The sequence below is a fragment of the Indicator indicator genome (assembly GCF_027791375.1).
Source record: "Indicator indicator isolate 239-I01 chromosome W unlocalized genomic scaffold, UM_Iind_1.1 iindW_random_scaffold_120, whole genome shotgun sequence".
NCBI classification, from domain to species: Eukaryota; Metazoa; Chordata; class Aves; order Piciformes; family Indicatoridae; genus Indicator; species Indicator indicator.
Genome location: NW_026539075.1, coordinates 4,564 through 23,476, shown reverse-complemented (window position 1 = coordinate 23,476; position 18,913 = coordinate 4,564). Strand labels below are relative to the sequence as shown.

Below are 18,913 nucleotides of genomic sequence, written 5' to 3'. Positions count from 1 at the left end.
TTCAAGGACCACTTCTTCCAAGCTGTGGCAGTTTAGACTGGGTGCCCCCTGCTACTGCCACATGAGATACACCTCTGGTGTCCCAGGTGCCCACCCAATGGGGTGGACACAGGAAACGGCATATTTCTACCCATAAATCCTGCACCCTATAAATCCATCTGCAAAGTCATTCTCTTCCTCTTTCTTCCCTCTCTGCCCCCATGGGAGATGCTTTCTCTTATCGGGTAACGGTGGGGGAGTATCTCAGGCCTCTTAGGCCTGTCTAGGCCTAATGCCAGGACTAGAATGGAGGGGGGGCAGTCTCAGACCTGGCCAACCTGAGACTTGCCTAGCAGTGGGGGGGGGGAAGAAAGAGCCCTGGGGGTTTTGGGTATACCCTCAGGTGGGAGGAGGGAAGGATTGGGAAGCCTCTGGGTACTATGTAAGGGGTTCTGTATGCTTTGGGATGTTCTTTGCCACTATGCTTTGTAATGTTTTGTAGCTTCACCAATTGCTTTTCCATTTAAACTTTCCATCACTCTCCAATCCATTTGTGTGAGTGTCATTCTTTTGTCCCTCTCAGGGCAAGAGACGATCTGTCTGGCCTCAAACCAGTACACAAGCTCAAGATCAGAGCATCCCAACAGGTACGAAATCAAGAAAGGGAGCCAGGAGACCTGCATGCATGGTTAAACATGGAACTGCTGGGCAAACTCAAGTGGAAGAAGAGAGTCTACAGATCATGGAAGGAGGGGCTGGCCTCTTGGGAGGAGTATAATACTGTTGTCAGAGGATGTAGGGAGGCAACTAGGAAAGCTAAGGCCTCCTTGGAATTAAACCTTGCAAGAGAGGTCAAGGTCAATGGAAAGGGCTTCTTCAAATACGTTGCATACAAAACAAACACTAGAGGCAATTTTCTTGTGCTTGATTTCACTCACTCCCTCTGATCTCCCAGTTGATGGACCAGCCCCTTGATCAGAATCCTCCTGTCATGGTAGGGCCACGACATGGCCCAGTACAAATCCAGAGAGGCCTTAAGATGTCTAGACAGGGTCCCTTTCTCTCCCTTCCCTCCTGCAGAAAAACAGGGCAATGCGGGAAAAAGAACAAAGGGGACAGGACTCCTGCCTGTCTGGTAAGCAAGATGGGGTGAGAGCACGTAAGCTGACCACTGTTCCCCCAGATACAAGGTTTTGTTTCTGCCTTTTATGGTTATAGCCTGGCAGAATGCCATTGGGCAGCTACAGGTTAGCTTCAGTGCCCCATTGGACTAATCAATCTCTGGCAAGATGCATATATACAAGTGACTGGGTAGTCACCTTTGCCTTGCCTTGCTTCAAACCTTGCTTCAAGCCTACTTGGACCCGTCTCGTAGAAGCTGCCTTGAGTTGCCTTGGCCTGCCTCGAGTTGCCTTGGCCTGCCTCGAGTGCCTGGTCCAAACCCTGGGATAAAGCCACGAGCCATACACATGCAAGCCGGAGAACCCGCAAGCCGGAGAACCCACAAGCCTAGCCTGCTTCCACTTGCTACTAGAATTGTGCCGTGCCTCAGTTTACCCAGAAACCAAGCAAGCGTCCGTTGCGAAGAGCGTCATTAACTGGCCACCGTCCGCTGAAGCCAGATCAGCCTGGGACCACGCGGTAAACTCTCACACAGCAGCAGCAGCAGCATCCCCATGTGGGTAAAACTAGCTGTGAGTAATTACTTCATTGCCCTTTGGGTTTAAAGGTTCTTATCGAGCCTCCCCCTGATGTAATCGAGCTCTATTTGCTCTCGGGGACCTTCTCTTTCCAAGTTATTGCCTCCTAATTTGCATTGAATTGTTTATATTTGCCCTAAAACTGCATATTCCTATTGTAACTATATATTCCAACCATACAACGATCCTATTCAACGAGTTTTGGCATATTTCATTAATAAAGGGTTACTATTTTTATTAATACCCATTTGCCATATCGTTTATTATTGTTGTGAGGGTAATTAATAAATAATTTCCTCCCCTCAACCACAACACCTCCTCCTTGCTTACTAATTGATGATAGGGACCTGTTGACGTTCTTGTCCACTGCTTCTTTTTCACTACTGGGGCAATCACTCTGGTTGCTGTTTGGGTCCCCATCTCAACCATGGTATCCTCAAGTGACATTTGGGTGCCTGCCTCAGCCACAGTTCTCTTTGAGTGATTAACTGTGGCTCAGTAAACACAAGCCAGGCCCCAATACATTGCTAGAAGTTGCTGGTTTTCATTGGGGTAGGCGAGGCACCCTTCTATCAGGTGGCAAGTCAGTCTACCAGGATTGCATGTCTCTTCTGGGGTAAAGTCCCAGGCTATGGGAGGTGATAACCATCCTAGGAATCTGCCCAAATCCTTCCACACACCCTGCCACCCAGGGTCCGGCTGCCTCAAGGCACATTTCAGTATTTCCTCACCCAAAGGCTGTCTCCTTTCATGCCATGATGGCACCAGATTCCACAAAGCCCATAACATGCCAGTGATATTGATCAGCAGTATTAAAGAGCTCACATTGTAGACTGTAGATTTTTCCTATAAATACAGCTTCATTTGCTTCCAAACTGAGCTAGTCTGGTGTTGTTAATGTGGGAGGGGAATTTCAGCCCACCACACTACAACAATTAATTTTGGCACCTTTCAGTGTGGGGCAATTGCTTGCTTGATAGATTAATTCCTACACAGATTAGGTAGCAAAATGAAGCTGCTGTGGATTTTGTGGCATTTAATATATTCTGTTCTGACTGTGGTAATTTATAAATGGGCTGTTTCGGCTATGATAGATAAGATTGGAAGATATGTCGCATAGAAGTTATTTCCTTGGTTTAAATACAAGTTGAAGAGATTTGGTGATTACTGCCTTAGTTTTATTGGAGTGGGAAATTATGGTAATTCGACTGTAACTCTGCCAGCAGAAGCGTATGAATTCACCATTCCTATTACAGAATCATATCTGGGGAAATGGGACACTAAAATAATTTATTTGCTGTGCCTAATTTTCCTATTGGTGGTGATAATAGCATGTCTACTGATAGCACTGGACCGAGAGAGGCATGGAGCTGTTTGCTTTAGATGTAGAAGGAGGCATAAAAAATCTGGGTCAAATATAGGCAGTTTTAGTAATGGGGCAAATAGAGAGTTTGATTATACTGTACAGGAAAAGCGGTGTCTCTGGCACTATGCCAGGAGAAAGGCAGACACAGCCCAAAGCAGTTGAGGGAACTCTGCCAGGACCTAAGATGGCAGTGGCGGCTATACAAGCAACGGCCATTAACAAGGCACAGTCTCCTCCGGCCTCTGCAGTCAAAACAGGAACAGCTGCAGAGAGCAGCAGAGACAGCCTTGACACTGCACAGAATCTCTTTGTTTCTGCTGACCCTGCTGTGGATTTAAAAGCAAAACCAGTGAATCTAATTGCTACCCTGACCAGAAAGCGCAAGGGAGGTGCAGAAGCTGCAGAAGGACATGCAGGAGGTACAGAAGGTGCAGAAGGAGGTCAGGATCCTTATGTTCAGGGACCCTCTGTTAAAAAAGATGCTTCTGAAGAGGAAGAAAAGGTTAGCCTTAAAAATCTGGATGATTTTATGAGGCCACCCATCGATGGTGGAGATGCAGGAGAGGATATGAGTCCTGGTAAATTAAGAACTAATGGAGGTGCTTCTGAACTTAAGGAAATTGCACGGAGGCTTGCAATAGGAGCATGGGGACAGCAGGTTCAAGAAGAAGAGGAAGATGATGATGATAAGGATGACATACAGTCAGCTAATGCACCCAGGCAGGAAATTAGGCATGTAAGAAAAGATTACATTGGAGGAGACACTGAGCCAATCCTGAACTGGCTAGGGAGATGTTACGACTCACGAGCTCCAGCTTTGGTGGTAGGTGACAAGTCAGCATTGTAGCTTGGGACACTTTCGAAAGATACAGGAATAGACAGGCATCTAGGCAGGTGCCTTGGTAAGGTTCCTCTGTAGGCACGCCTCCTACTGGTGGTCCTTATGAGGTACCCTAGCAGAGATGATCTACCATGGAACCCTTGGCCTTGGAACACGATGGATGAGGGAATTAAGCATCTGAGACTGTTTGCTGTGCGAGAAGTAATGTATGGAGATCATAAAACTCTGAATCCTGCTGAAGCTGCAAGGCAGGAAGACATTGCTGATATTATATTCCAATCAGCATACAGCAATGGGCGCATGAACAATGTATGTTAGCCAATAGTGAGCTAATGTTATTCGCATGGACAGCACATAATACTATAAAAGCCTGTGTCTTTTAGCAATAAATGAGCAAGATCCCGAACTCATATTGAGTCCGTGTCTTGACTCTGGCCAATCTCCTACATTTGGCGCCCGAACAGGGACTAGATCAGGACGTCTCTATTAAGGATTTAGTTGCATTGCAACGAGAGAACAGGCTCTGTCAAGAAGTAGTGGCAGAAGCTGGCAGAGAGATGGTTGCCGTGCAACGATTCCTGACCCTGGACAGGTGTGGTGCTGCATGGCAAAAGCAGCAGTAGCTGGATGTGAGATTGTGACTCACCTCCTGTAAGGGACCCTGGGAACCCCACGTCTGACGACCATGAAGAAAAAGGTGCAGACGGGGGATAGGAGATTGGAGCGGGTGGCATCCTGGAGAGACAGCTGGATTCCGACTCAGCGCGCCAGTTCGGACTTGCAACGGTAAGACCGCTTCACCAAGTATGGGTCGGGACGCGGCACTCACATTTCACTCACGCTATTATTACTTGCTAAGCGAGGTGCTGGCGTAATCATGAAGAAGCTCAAAGAGCTTTGTCAACGGGCAAAAGAAAAAGGACGTTTTAAGGACCACGAACTCATGTTTAGTATCACAGAGAGGCAGGAGGCAGGGCCAGCTGAAGTGCAAATGGGACTAGGGGTGGGGGGCACTCACCCCATTGCAGCCCTGCAGACAAGACGGACGGACACACAGACACGAGGAGCTGGGCAGGGAGCTGCGGACCCACTTGCGGGAGATGGGGGAGGACGACCAGTGCCGCCCCCCGCCGCTGCTGCCACCGGCAAGGGACCCAGGGGCCGCCTGAGCCAAGAGAACCGTGCCACGTCCCACCGCTGAGGCGTGCGGCCCTGCCAGAGAGGCCCTCCAGCCTGCATCACAGGAATCTGCCTTGGCCTGGACCTGTACTTCGCACCTATTAAGGTGAGCCACCAGGAACATAATGGGACAGAATCTATCAAAGGAAGAGGACTTACTCATTGGAACTTGGAAAACGCTCCTGAAGTGTAGAGGTGTAAAAGTTAGTGATTATGATCTAAGGAGGATGCTTTTATGGGGTAAGCAGCAAGGGTTTGAACTTGTAGATATAGCTACTACCTGGCGAACACTTAATGAAACGCTAAAAGACACCAAGGAAGAGCAAGATAAAAAGGAAGAGGAACTTAAAACAGAGCTAAAAGAAAAGGGAATTGAGCTGCGTGTGGGGGAGGTAATTAAAGCAGTGGAGGACATGCCGGCACCCTCCGCCCCCCCTGCCCCTAGCTGCTCAGCTGCTCGTCGGCGCCAGAGGAAAAGGGCACTGGAGAGCAGAAATATCCTTTTCCTAATGAGCAGCTTAAGATCCTTATGAAGTGGAAAAGTCCCCAAGACTTTGCTCAGTTGCCATTGGTCTATCAATCTCCACACGATCAGTTGAAGGAGCACTTAACAAACAAGAATCGTAATGACCCTAATAATCCCCAACAGCAGCAGCAATTCCCTCCCCTCCCATCTGACAGTGAGGAAGAAGGTGAGAAGGAGATCTCACCCCGGGCTGTGAGGTCGCAAAAGACTATGGGGGAGGAGGATGTTGACCTCCCCATCCATCTACTTCATGGACTTTTACCTCCCTGTGGTGTAACTGTGACCCCTCCATCACCAGCTTGATTTTGGCAGCTGGTTCATCAGAAAGCTGCTTCAGAGGGTGATTTGGATTTAGTGGAAAAGCTGGAAGTGCCACATACGATCACCATTCCAGTGCAGATGCATTCCATTATGAGTGTTTCTGATAACTCTAGTGAGCCCATGGCTTTCCCTGTGGAAAAAGTGGCTCCAGGGACTGCTCAGCTGGATAACCATCAAGTTTTGGGCTGGAAAGTTGTGCAGGACTTGCATGCAAGAAAGAAAACTGTTTTGAATACTCTTAGAGATATTCTTAAAGAGCAGGGGAAACGTATGGCTCAGGAGCAGAAACCTGTCCTAGAAGCCTTTCAGAAACTCTTTAAGCAATATGAGAAGTCTATCGGTACCTCTGCTCTTCAGCAGATGCTCTTTTCAGCAACTGAGCACCACTTCTCTAACACTAGAAGGATAGTTTATGACCCAGGAATCCGGGATAAGATCAGAGCTAAGTTTTGGGACTATGCTAAGAAGGAAGATAAGATCAGAGAGATTAAAGCAGTGCCCAACACTGAGGCTGCCTTGGAGAAGTAAGTGGGAAACATTGATTGCCAATGAGTTTTGTGTGCCTTGGGAAATACTGCTCTGAGTGATGTGCTAACAGCTTGCACGCATAAACATCCAGAGACTTTGGCAGTGGAGGTTTTTGCAGATTCTCCCCCAGCCTTTGATTTTTCAAACAGCACGGACATCAGTGTGGAGCAGGGAGAGGAAATGGCCCCTGGTTGGGCCATTAGGAGCCTCAGAGCAGTGGTGCCAGCCACAGCAGGGAGCCACATGGTGGCTTTGGCTTGTCCCATGGCAGAAGAGCCTGTGTCTTTTAGCAATAAATGAGCAAGATCCTGAACTCATTTTGAGTCCGTGTCTTGACTCTGGCTGAGCAAGATTTTAAACTCATATTGAGTCCGTGTCTTGATTCTGGCCAATCTCCTACATTGTCACACGTGTTTCTTTGGTCTCAGCCATTGAAACTCTGTCTGGAGAGATAAAGAATTGCATGAAAGGAACTTAAAACCTCCAAATCGAACTTGAGAGAAGGGGGATGATGCCAATTCTTCTTCTTCCAGATGGATACAAGTTTCAGCTCTTAGAAACAGACGTCCTCCAAGGAGGCCATTCCAAAACAGGCCAAACCAATACAGTCAACAGAGGCAATCACGTCGGAGAATCTGGATAACTCTGCGTGATCAGTTTGGTAAAAACGTGACCAGATGGGATGGTCAACATACTTCTGATCTTTCCAGGAGGTTACGGGAACTGCAGAGTGGCAGAGCCCGAGGTAGCAATACCAGAAGGGTAGCTGTCACTTCCTCAGTTTCCCAGAACAGCTCTGATAGCTCATAGACTGAGTCTAACTCAGGTGCTAGACGTTGTGCCAGCTGTACATGTGGATGTAATCCCCACAATTAGGGGTGCCCTGCTGTGTCAGTGTGAGCTGAAATTCCCCCCCTACCAACAATAATCAGGCTAGCTCAGTCTGGAAGCAAAAGAAAGCTGTATTTACAAGCAAAATCTACAATCTACGATGACATGCAGTGAATATGTACAAATATATAAAATTCACAACATTTACAAATATATAAAATCAACAGAAAAGCACAACCAAGATCCCTTTGATTCCCCCCAAAGGGGACCTTTCGCAAGGGGCCTCTCTCTCCCAAGGGCCTCACCCCCAGACCCCCCTGGACAGAAAGCAGAGTTAGTTAAAGCAGAGAAGTTGTTAACTTAGCTCGCCAACGTCAGTGTGTTATCTTCAGCTAGAAGAGAAGAAGAAAAAGCAGCCAAACAGCCCAGCAACTGCCCCCACTGCAGAATGCAGAGAGTGCAGAGTGCCCCACTTTGTTTTGGGTAACAGTTCTTAAACATTTCTATCAATCCAATGGAAGTGTTTAGAGCAATCATTATTTTGCTTTTCTTACACCCAATAGTGACTTATCTACACTCTTTTGCTTTCTCTGTTTGAACTTTGCCAAGAAAAATTAAAAAGACAGCTTCAAACCATCACAGTCCACCCCTTCTAAACAATTCCATTGGCTGCTACAACTATTCGTCTATTCTAAAATAATATTTACAACAATAGGTGAATAAAGATCATAGTCCTTTCCGGCTATCTCAGATGTAGATGATTCAAAAGAGTCAAACCATAGGAAAAAACAGCAAACAGCTTGTTTCTTCACAGATGGAGTGAAGAAAGGAACAGGGACTCTCAGGTGACTCAGGGCTCTCAGGGTTCGCAGGGTAGGTCCATTGTAGATCTCATGGATTCTCCTCTTGGCGCGATGTTGTATCTGTACAACACTCTGAATTTAACCTCTCTCAGCCAAAGTTAGATTTCTTTGAGGAATACACTGAATTTCACCGTTTTCTTGCATCAGCCAATAGGTGTGACCAGGACCTTCAGCAGAAACCACCCCTCGGACAGGTTTGGCCTCTCCTGAAGGAGAAAATACCCAAACAGTTTTACCTAACACATTCTTTTCTCTGATAGCAGGGACTCTATCACCTTCTTCCTGTTGCAACAAATCTGATTGGGCAGGTCCATCTCGATTCACTGAACTTCTACTATTCACCAACCAGGCTGCTTGTGCCAAATGCTTCTCCCAGTTTTTTTAAAGATCCACCCCCCATGGCTTTGAGAGTGGTTTTCAGCAAACCGTTGTAGCGTTCGATCTTCCCTGCAGCTGGTGCATAGTAGGGAATGTGGAATATCCACTCGATGCCATGCTCTTTGGCCCAGTTTTTCACAAGATTGTTTTTGAAATGAGTTCCGTTGTCTGACTCAATCCTCTCTGGAGTTCCGTGTCTCCACAGGATTTGTCTTTCCAGACCAAGAATGGTGTTACGTGCAGTTGCATGTGGAACTGGATAAGTTTCCAACCACCCAGTGCTTGCCTCTACCATAGTCAGCACATATTGCTTACCAGATCGAGAACGCGATAGAGTGACGTAGTCAATCTGCCATGCTTCACCATACTTGTACTTGGACCATCGGTCACCGTACCACAAGGGCTTGATTCTCTTTGCCTGCTTAATAGCAGCACAAATGTCACAGTCATGGATAACTTGTGTGATAGCATCCATGGAAATGTCAATGGATCTGTCACGAGCCCATCGGTAGGTTGCATCTCTGCCTTGATGTCCTGACGAGTCATGGGCCCACTCAGATAAGGACAACAAACCTCGGTGCTACCAGTCAAGATCAGGATCAGAGTTTGTGTCCACCTGGGAAACTCTTGCAGCTAAATCTGCCTGATGGTTGTGTTGTTGTTCCTCAGTAGGTTTGCTCTTAGGAATGTGAGCATCGATGTGTCTCACTTTCACTGGGATCCTCTCAATGCGAGCAGCAATATCTTGCCACAGATCTGCAGCCCAGATAGGCTTTCCTTTTCTCTGCCAGCCATTCTTTTTCCAGTCTTTCAGCCAACCCCACAAGGCATTGGCTACCATCCATGAGTCGGTGTAGAGATAAAGCTTTGGCCATCTCTCACGTTCAGCTATGTTAAGAGCTAGCTGGACAGCTTTTACCTCTGCAAATTGACTGGATTCTCCTTCTCCATCTCTTGCCTGTTGAACTCTGCACGTTGGACTCCACACTACAGACTTCCACCTTCTCTTGTTTCCAACAGGACGACAGGAACCATCTGTGAACAAAGCATATCTCTTTTCATCATCAGATAGATCACTGAAAGGAGGAGCTTCCTCAGCACGAGTTACTCTCTCCTCTGGAGGTTTTGCACAGCTTGTGCCTTCTGGCCAGTTTGTGATCACCTCCACCAAACTAGGCCTTTCGAGATTTCCCATTCGAGCTGTCTGTGTTATCAGAGCCATCCACTTAGACCAGGTAGCATCTGTTGCATGATGTGGTGAAGAACCTTTCCCTTTGAACATCCAATTCAGAACTGGCAATCTAGGAGCTAGCAGAAGTTGTGACTCAGTTCCAATCACTTCAGAAGCAGCTTTCACTCCTTCATAAGCAGCTAAAATCTCTTTCTCTGTTGGAGTGTAGTTATCATCTGAGCCTCTGTAGCCACGACCCCAGAAACCAAGGGGACGTCCTCGTGTCTCTCCTGGAGCTCTTTGCCATAAGCACCAGGTTGGACCATTGTCACTCGTGGCTGTGTACAGAATGTTCTTAATGTCTGGACCAGTTCAGACAGGTTCCCGACCCATCTCTTGGACTACCTCTCTCTTTATGTGGTCAAAGCCTGCTTGTTGGTCAGGACCCCACTGGAAAATGTTTCTCTTTCGAGTCACATCATAGAGAGGTTTCACAATCTGACTGTATCCAGGACTGTGCAGTCTCCAAAATCCCACTATGCCTAAGAAACGCAGAGTTTCTTTCTTATTGACGGGATTTGCTATGGTGGAGACTCTTTCTCATCCATTGGAATGTGACGGCAACCATCTTGCCACTGCACTCCCAGAAACTGGATTTCTCTAGCACGTCCTTTCACCTTGTCTCGCTTGATAGCGAAAGCGGCTTGCAAGAGAATGTCAATGATATTGTTACCTTTCTCAAAGACTTCTTCAGCAGTCTCACCCCAGACGATGATGTCATCGATGAACTGAATGTGTCCTGGAGCTCCACCTTTCTCCAAAGCATCATGGATCACGGCATGACAGATGGTTGAACTGTGAATCCACCCCTGGGGCAAAGGATTGAATATGTACTGAATTCCTCTCCACGTGAAGGCAAACTGAGGCCTGCATTCCTCTGCTATGGGAATAGAGAAGAAAGCATTAGCAATGTCTATGGTAGCATACCATTTGGCCTGCTTGGATTCCAGCTCATATTGGAGTTCCATCATATCTGGTACAGCTGCACTCATGGGCGGAGTTACTTCATTCAAGGCATGGAAATCAACTGTCAGACGCCACTCTCCATTCTGCTTTCTCACAGGCCAGATTGGACTGTTGAAAGGTGAATGAGTTTTGCTGATGACAGTCTCTCCAGTTGACGAATCAAGTTTTGAATGGGCACCAAAGAGTCACGGTTGGTTCTGTATTGTCTGTGATGCACAGTTTGAGAAGCAACTTGCAACTTCACATCCTCTATCTCATGTTGTCCCACAACTGCAGATTAATCTGAAAGCTCAGGTCTAATAGACAACTTCAATTTTCCTCCCTCACTGTCTACAGTTGCTATTCCAAAAGCCCATTTGTAACCCTTAGGGTCTTTAAAACGCCCTTCTCTCAAAAAATCAATTCCCAAAATACAAGGTGCATTAGGACCTGTTACAATAGTATGTTTCTTCCACTGCTTCCCAGTTAAACTTATGTCAACCTCTATCTTAAACAACTCTTGAGATCCACCAGTGACTCCCTAAATAGTTATAGATTCTCCCCCTTGATAATTTGATGGTATTATGGTGCACTGAGCTCCTATGTCAACCAAGGCCCTATACTTCTGAAATTTTGAAGTGCCAGGCCACTGGATGTACACATCCCAATAGATTCTGTTATCTCCATTATCCCTTATCTCCCCCGGTAGAAGGCAGGTGTGATGGTTTAAAGCTGCCCCCCAAGATACCATTGGCTTTCTTGTCCACAAGGGTACATCGCTGTCCAATGGATAACTCATTCTCCACCAGGACTCCAACGTCCTTCCCCATGAGGCTGCTTTCTGGCATGTCAACCCTATATCTTTATTGATGCAGGAGGTTATTTCTCCCCAGGTGCAGGGGTTGATGTGCCAGGAGACCTGCATGGATGAGCAAGGAGCTTCTGAAGGAAAACTCATTGAAGAAAGACACTTCCAGTTCATTGAAGAAGGGACTTGTCACTTGGGAGAACTATAGAGTAGTTGCCAGGGCATGTAGGAAGGCAACAAGGAAGACCAAAGTCCTCTTGGAACTAAAACTGGCAAAGGAAGTAAAAGAGAACAAGAAGGGCTTCTTCGAATATATCAGTAGGAAAAGGAAGAATAGGGAAGGGGTGGGCCCACTGCTGAACAAGGAGGCAGCCCTGATAACTGAGGATGCAGGGAAGGCAGAGTTGCTGAATGCCTTCTTTGCTTCAGTCTTTACTCCTAAGGCTGAAATCCCCTATGAAGTCCAGACCCTGGATGAAGAAGAAGACTGGAGGAGGGAGGACTTTCCACTAGTCAATGAAGCCTGGGTGAGGGATCAGTTAAATAAACTGAATATTCACAAGTCCATGGGACCTGATGAGATGCACCCAAGAGTGTTGAGAGATCTGGCTGATGTTGTCGCTCCACCACTCTCCATTATTTTTGCAAAATCCTGGCAGACAGGAGAGGTGCCTGAGGACTGGAGGAAAGCCAATGTCACTCCAGTCTTCAAAAAGGGCATGAAAGAGGTTCCAGGAAACTATAGAGCACTAAGCCTCACCTCCATCCCTGGAAAAATGATGGAGTGGCTCATTCTGGAGGTCATCTCTAGGTGCTTGGAAGAGAAGATGATGATCAGGAGCAGTCAGCATGGATTTACCAAGGGGAAATCATGCTTGACTAATCTGATATCATTCTATGATGTCATAACTGAATGGGAAGATGCAGGGAGACCAGTGGATGTAGTCTACCTTGACCTTAGTAAGGCTTTTGACATTGTCTCCCATGACATCCTTGTGAGTAAGCTCAGGAAGTGTGGTATAGAAGGACAGTGAGTTAGATTAGGAACTGGTTACAACATAGAGATCCCCTTTGCGCAAATCTCCAGCCTGCCAGTGAGTAGGCTGAGGTGCACAAGAAGCTGGGAGAAGGAGAAGGATGTTTGGCATTATGACATTTGTCTTCCCAAGTAACTGCTAACACATGATGAAACCCTACTTTCCTGGAAATGGCTAAACATGTGCCTTTCAATGGAAAGTAGTCAATGACTTATTTTCCTTTGCTTGCATGTACCGCTTTTGCTTTACCTATTAAACTGTCTTTGTCTCAACCACAACAATCAAGGCTGGTGAGAGGCCTCGAACACAAACCTTATGAGGAGAGGCTGAAGGAGCTGGGATTGTTTAGCCTGGAGAAGAGGAGGCTCAGGGGAGACCTTATTGCTGTCTACAACTACCTGAAGGGAGGTTGTAGCCAGGAGGGGGTTGGTCTCTTCTCCCAGGCAACCAGCACCAGAACAAGAGGACACAGTCTCAAGCTGCACCAGTGGAAGTTTATGCTCGAGGTGAGGAGAAAGTTCTTCACAGAGAGAGTTGTTAGATGTTGGAATGTGCTGCCCAGGGAGGTGGTCAAGTCACCATCCCTGGAGGTGTTCAAGAGGGGATTGGACGTGGCACTTGGTGACATGGTTTAGTAGTCATGAGGTCTTGGGTGACAGGTTGGACTTCGATGATCCTTGAGGTCTTTTCCAACCTTATTGATTCTGTGATTCTGTGAATATGGAACAATCCTCCCATTAATGTTTATAATAAATATCTAAAGAGATGGAGCCAGAATCTTCTCAGTGGTGTCAAGTGACAGGACAAGACACAATGGACACAAACTAGTTCCATGTAGATATAACGAAAAAATTCTTCACTTTGAGGGTGGCAGAGCACTGCAACAGGCTGCCCAGAGAGGTTGTGGAGGTATTCAAAACCTGCCTGGAACTGTTCCTGTGTGAGTTACTCTAGGTGATCCTGCTCTAGCAGGGGCGTTGGACTAAATGATCTCCAGAGGTCCCTTCCAACCCAATGGGGTTCATGCCTTCATTTGTCAACCAATGGCCCCCGAACCAGAGGAGGAACAACAAATGGCACTTCAATGTGGTTTGGCAGATTTGAAGACATGAAGAAGAATTCTCCAGTGATGAAATCTGTGGCCGAAATGAATGGTGTTTGCATAGCACGTATGCATCTTTCATCACCCCTGCTAGACAAGAAGGTGAGCAGTCACAGCAAATATTTTTCAATTAGCATGGGGTTATCTGCTATCAGAGGGGAAAAAAGCTTCATTTTACAGTGTGGATTTAGAGCCATGTCTCTCAGCAACTAATAGTGCTCTATGGACAACATAGGGAAGAAACTGCAGTTAATTAAGAGATGATGTACCTAAAGAAATTATTCTTATTTGGAAAATTACTTACACTGCTGTTCTTAAGCCTGCTATATTTTTCACATCTCTTCTAAAAACAGCATAGGAATTTCTCAGGAAAAAGGAGTGTTAATACAACTGCTGCAAGCTTCCTCAAGTTTCAAGAGAGATTTCCCTCTGTGGTGAAGATTTATAGTTTCTATGACTGATAAGAAAGCTGCCAAGAACTTCAGAACTCAGTTATCTTCCACTACCCCCACCTTTGGCTTTCCTTTGCACATATCTGGTTTAAAGGAATACTAGCCTGTTTTTTTCAGCACCAAGAAGCTACTGAAAAGGGGGCTTTGGAACCAAAAGCAGTGTTCATGCAGTTGGGACCTTAGTTTTAATGCTTGAAAACCTGCACGTTTCTGAAGACAATGGATTGTAAACAATGGAAGAAGGTTGCTGTGTCCACCATCGTCTGTTCACAGAGTGGCACACCCCCTTCTCTTCTATCTGGCTTCTCTCCCTCTCTCTCCCCCTCACTCAGAGTTTTTCACAGTTTGCAGGAGCTGTTTTGGGTTTTTAAAGTGACTGTGTTTTGTTTACTAGTTAAGAAAGATATTTTAACATTTTGTAGGTGCAAACCCCTCACATGCAGACAGGAGGTAAAGTAACACAAAAAAAAGAGTTCTGGGTTGAGATAAGGAGTTTAACAAGATGATATGCTGCACAGTTACCTTGGCAAAAGCAAAAGCAACAGCAGAAGCCAGTGATAAAATGTTTCCCCCTACCCAAGCACACAGCAGCCACCCCAGCAGAAAAGACCCACACCCCAAAACCAGAAACAGCAACTGGAAACAGGAAGCCTCTCATGTTACAGTCCAAACTTCAAGCCCCATGATATTTTGCTCTAGCCAGCACTTTCATTCTGAAGCTGTCATGACCCCTTTTCCAGTCATAGTCAAACCACTCCCTGACCCTGATTGGGGCCACTTGACATAAGCAGATGCTACATCACCACCCATGAGTTTCTTACTTCTGTTATTCTTTGAATTAGCAATACAAGCAGAAAATATAAGCCTAGGGTCTGTTCTAGCAAAGAATGTTTTAATTCCCACTGTCTATATTTATGGCTCAGCTACATAACACTAACTATGCCAATAGCTAAAATAAGAACATTTCTCTACAGTCAACCATTCCACTTTTAACACAAAATAGATAGGTTCCACTGACTCTCCATGGAGGAGATCAGTTTGTGTCGTATTATTTCGGATTAGCCTCTTAATCCCTGTAGAACTTCTCATTTCATTATATGTAGTTGCATAAGACTGCTGGTAGACATTTTGAAAACAGCCAGGATTGGGCAAGTCTGTATGCTTTGACAATGTGTTAAAAGAACTAACAACTTTATGTTTGCTGTTTAGCATGAAGTATTCCATCTATTATGATACTTTACTGGTCCAAGAAATTTAATATACAAATAATTATGTAAAAACGCAAACAGTTATACTGAAGGTTTCTACAAACATATGTTATAATAATTTTAAAATAATATTTAAAATGTAAAATTAATTAAATTATTTTTTCTTAAAACCTGTATTTTTTATGCTGATTCTTACCTCATTGTCTGACTCCACAAGCACTTGATCATATTCACTTAATGCTACTAGGAACATGATAGATGTGACATTTTCAAAGCAATGTATCCATTTTCTTCTTTCTGATCGTTGGCCTCCTACATCCACCATTCTGCAAAATTAATGATGATCATATCAACTCCACAAATACTTTAGCAGATAAACATACAATTGCATATGGAACCCTGAATTCAAGGATTTAGTTAAAACTACAATTTGTTTTTTCTTTAAAATGTTGCCATTTGTATTCAAGACTAATGGAACGTGTTGTAAGTAAACAGGTAATTGTATTTGCTTTTTAGCCTGATGTGCCTTCTGAATTTGAATTATTATGGGTCACAAAGTCCTGAAATTTCTGATATTCAAAACTCTAATGATTCTGAGCCACAATTCTAGCACATATGCTCTGTATATTCTGCAGAAACACACATCCATGGAATGAAGTTGGTGGCCTGTCTTTCTCCCAAGAAATTATCAGTCAGAATTCCAAATTAGTCAATGCTTCCTAATTAAGAATATAAATAGAATATAATCTGCATTTACTAAAGTTGTTAATAGTCAAAATAAAAACTCAAATTTGCTGGCAGAGTATACTCCCAATTCCTTCTGGATCTTAATGTAACTAGACACTCAAGTGTCTAACTTGAAATTGTAATTGCATAGTTATTATTTAAGCAATTGTATTTGCACTCAAAATGAGCTATGAGGAAAATTTGTAGTAATGGTATTAAAATTACAAAATGTCACTTCTCTCCAAAAATCAAATACAGAAGTGGTACCTTTACATTTAATCATTTGTTATTAATTTAAAAACTGCGTATAATTTTATTTTAAAAATATTTCTATCAATAACAGCTGCTTTCTGAAAAAGACAAGTCTGTTTATCTCTGCTAATCACATATGAACAAAAACATGAAAAAATGAACAAGCTCAAATATTAAAAACATTGAATAATTTATACTTTTAACCAGTATCCTATACATGGTATTACTAATGTAAAAGGAAACAAAAGAAACAAAGCAAATCAATGTAAAACTTTGTTCCTACCTGAAAATGACGCTTTGTAAGTCAAATGGATATTCAATGATCCCTGTTGTTGGGACTCTAACTCTAAGTATATCTTGCTGAGTTGGCAGATAGGTCAAATCTGCTATGCGGTCCAAATCATTAAGGTAACTATAGATGGGGAGAAACAACAGGAATGCAAAACAGTGATACCATAATCCCACTGAGGAAAAGAGAAAGGAAGGCATGGGAAAAGAAATGGAGTGTGGGATAGGAAGAAGTGTAACAGAAAATAAAAGCAATATTGGCATAAAAGAGGAAAGGAAATATAAAGGATTCCTCCATTTTCCCTTCTTGGTAATTTTCATCATTTCAAGTAAATGCTACAAAAGGACAGCATGGTTATTACGATTTTCGTATAAATTTGCTTGGCTTTTACACCAACAATTAAAAAAAATCAGTTACTCAGTTCTGGTTAAAGACAAATAATATGATAAAATGTGTAAGAAATATAAGACTATAATTTTATCTGAAACTATAACATTTCTTGATAATTACTTTTCTAATTAAGTTTGCGATATAAGAAATCAGCAAAAAGAAATTTTAAACTCCAATAAAATTGCTTGTAAGGACTTGTTAATTATAATATGCAACTCCTGCTATTGCTTAATGCTGGTTTTCAAATATAGAACAGCAGTGCACTGGAAGCTTTAATTAACTTTCATAAGAGGTGCTTCAAAAAACAAGAGGTAATATGCCAATGTGCTTGTTTGGGTCCAGGAGTTGCACATGTGAATCTGTATGTATAGATGTGGTGCTGAGGGTCATGGTTTAGGGAGGGATGGAATACACCTGTCTTAAAGAAGTAAGGGAATCTTTGGCAGCAGGCTGGCCAACTTGGTGAGGTGGGCTTTAAACTGAAAGACTCAGTGTGGTGAAGGCACCATATGCCCAGAATTATGTCCCCAAATACCAGAAAACTTGACCCAACATGTTTTGGTAGGTTCCCCCTTTCCACCCTCCTTTCAGGAGAGGAGGACAAAGGCCCAGGCACCAACCTGTCTCCTAAGGAGTAAACAACTACAAGCACCCATCGCATGGCATGCTCGTGCTCTTTCCATCTAAGGGCATAATTCTAGCTTCACCCTATCTATAGGTTGAAACAGGTTGTTGACAAGTGTGCCCATTGGCCAGATCCAGCCTCAAGAAATCTATAAGTATTCTCCATTTGTTTACCAACTTGCTCTCTCCTTTTGCTTTCTCTCGCTACGTAAGCTCGCGCTGCGTAAGATGTAAGTCTTCTCACTCCCACATGCAAGCATACTAGAAGCCTCTGCAATACAGAAAGAAGCCAGCCCCTGAGCTGCTCGAGGAACCAGCATAGGATGATCCCTTCGCTGATGCAGAAAGCCAGCATCGTAAGCCCAGTTGCATCTTCGAGAGGACTGGAGGACACCCCAAGGGTAAGCTTTAGCCCAGAAGGGGAGGGACTAGCCCAAGCCTGGCAGTCCAGAACTGCTGCAGCCATCAGCAGCTAATCAAACAGCAACTCATCTTGCGTGACCCCTGCCATTTGCAGGAGAGAAAAGGAGCTGCCCACTGTCGCCGCTCCACAGCCCTGTGCCGTCAGGGTAAAGTAACCCGGGATTTCCCTAGAGAAACATATCCTCTCCGTTGAGATCAAGCCAAGGACTGCACATGACCTTAAATGAAAGCAGTCGCCGAGAGAATCAGCATTATCAGCTCACTTCGAGCCCGGGGAAAGTGCCACTTCACCGCACCCCTTCCCCGAAACCCGTCTCCAGGATCGGAGACAGCCGACCCCGCCTACCAGGAACCATCATCTCGATCGCGAGGGCCAACCCCGAAGGACCTGGCCCCGCCACAAAGGATCACTCCTCCAGACCGGCCCTGCCAGGTCAACCCTATTTGGGGAAACCGCTGATTGGCGGAAAGCCTTGCCTCTCCACGGCCATGGGAGGAGAAAGCAAGCCTTGCCCCACCCGCGGAGGTGGGAGGAGAAAGAAGGGCACCGCCCGGACGGACCAGCCCCAGGCAGACAGCCGACAGAGCAGCGAGTAGCTAGCGTAACCCAGCAACTTGTTTCGCTACAAAGACACACACTGTATTTTTTCATGTGTGCAGCATTTAGTAACAATCCATTCAAAGCACCTGCACGTAGTCGTGTGACATACCAGATTAACTTGCCTTGTGTGTGATGGTTTGAAACTCTTTAATTTTTCTTCTCAGAGTTCAAGCAGAGAAAGCTAAAGAGTGTAAATAAGTCACTATTGGGTGTAAGAAAGCAAAATAATGATTGTTCTAAACACTTCCATTGGATAGATAGAAATGTTTAAGAATCACTACTCAAAACAAAGCTAGGGCAGTCGGAGTGGGGA

The 18,913-nt window shown here is 44.9% G+C and overlaps 1 protein-coding gene across 1 annotated transcript in view; it reads right to left on the bottom strand.

Annotated features, from left to right (window-relative positions):
* The window catches only part of LOC128979912 (guanine nucleotide-binding protein G(q) subunit alpha-like), an 89,412-nt gene extending 71,054 nt beyond the window's left edge, over positions 1–18,358 (bottom strand). Inside the window, exons 1-3 of the mRNA XM_054398307.1 lie at positions 18,291–18,358; positions 16,557–16,685; positions 15,492–15,621 (exon numbers count right to left, since the gene is read on the bottom strand). Of these exons, the coding sequence (XP_054254282.1) occupies positions 15,492–15,621; positions 16,557–16,685; positions 18,291–18,358 (327 nt within the window). The remainder of the gene's footprint in view (positions 1–15,491; positions 15,622–16,556; positions 16,686–18,290) is intronic.
* Between the last annotated feature and the right edge of the window lie 555 nt (positions 18,359–18,913).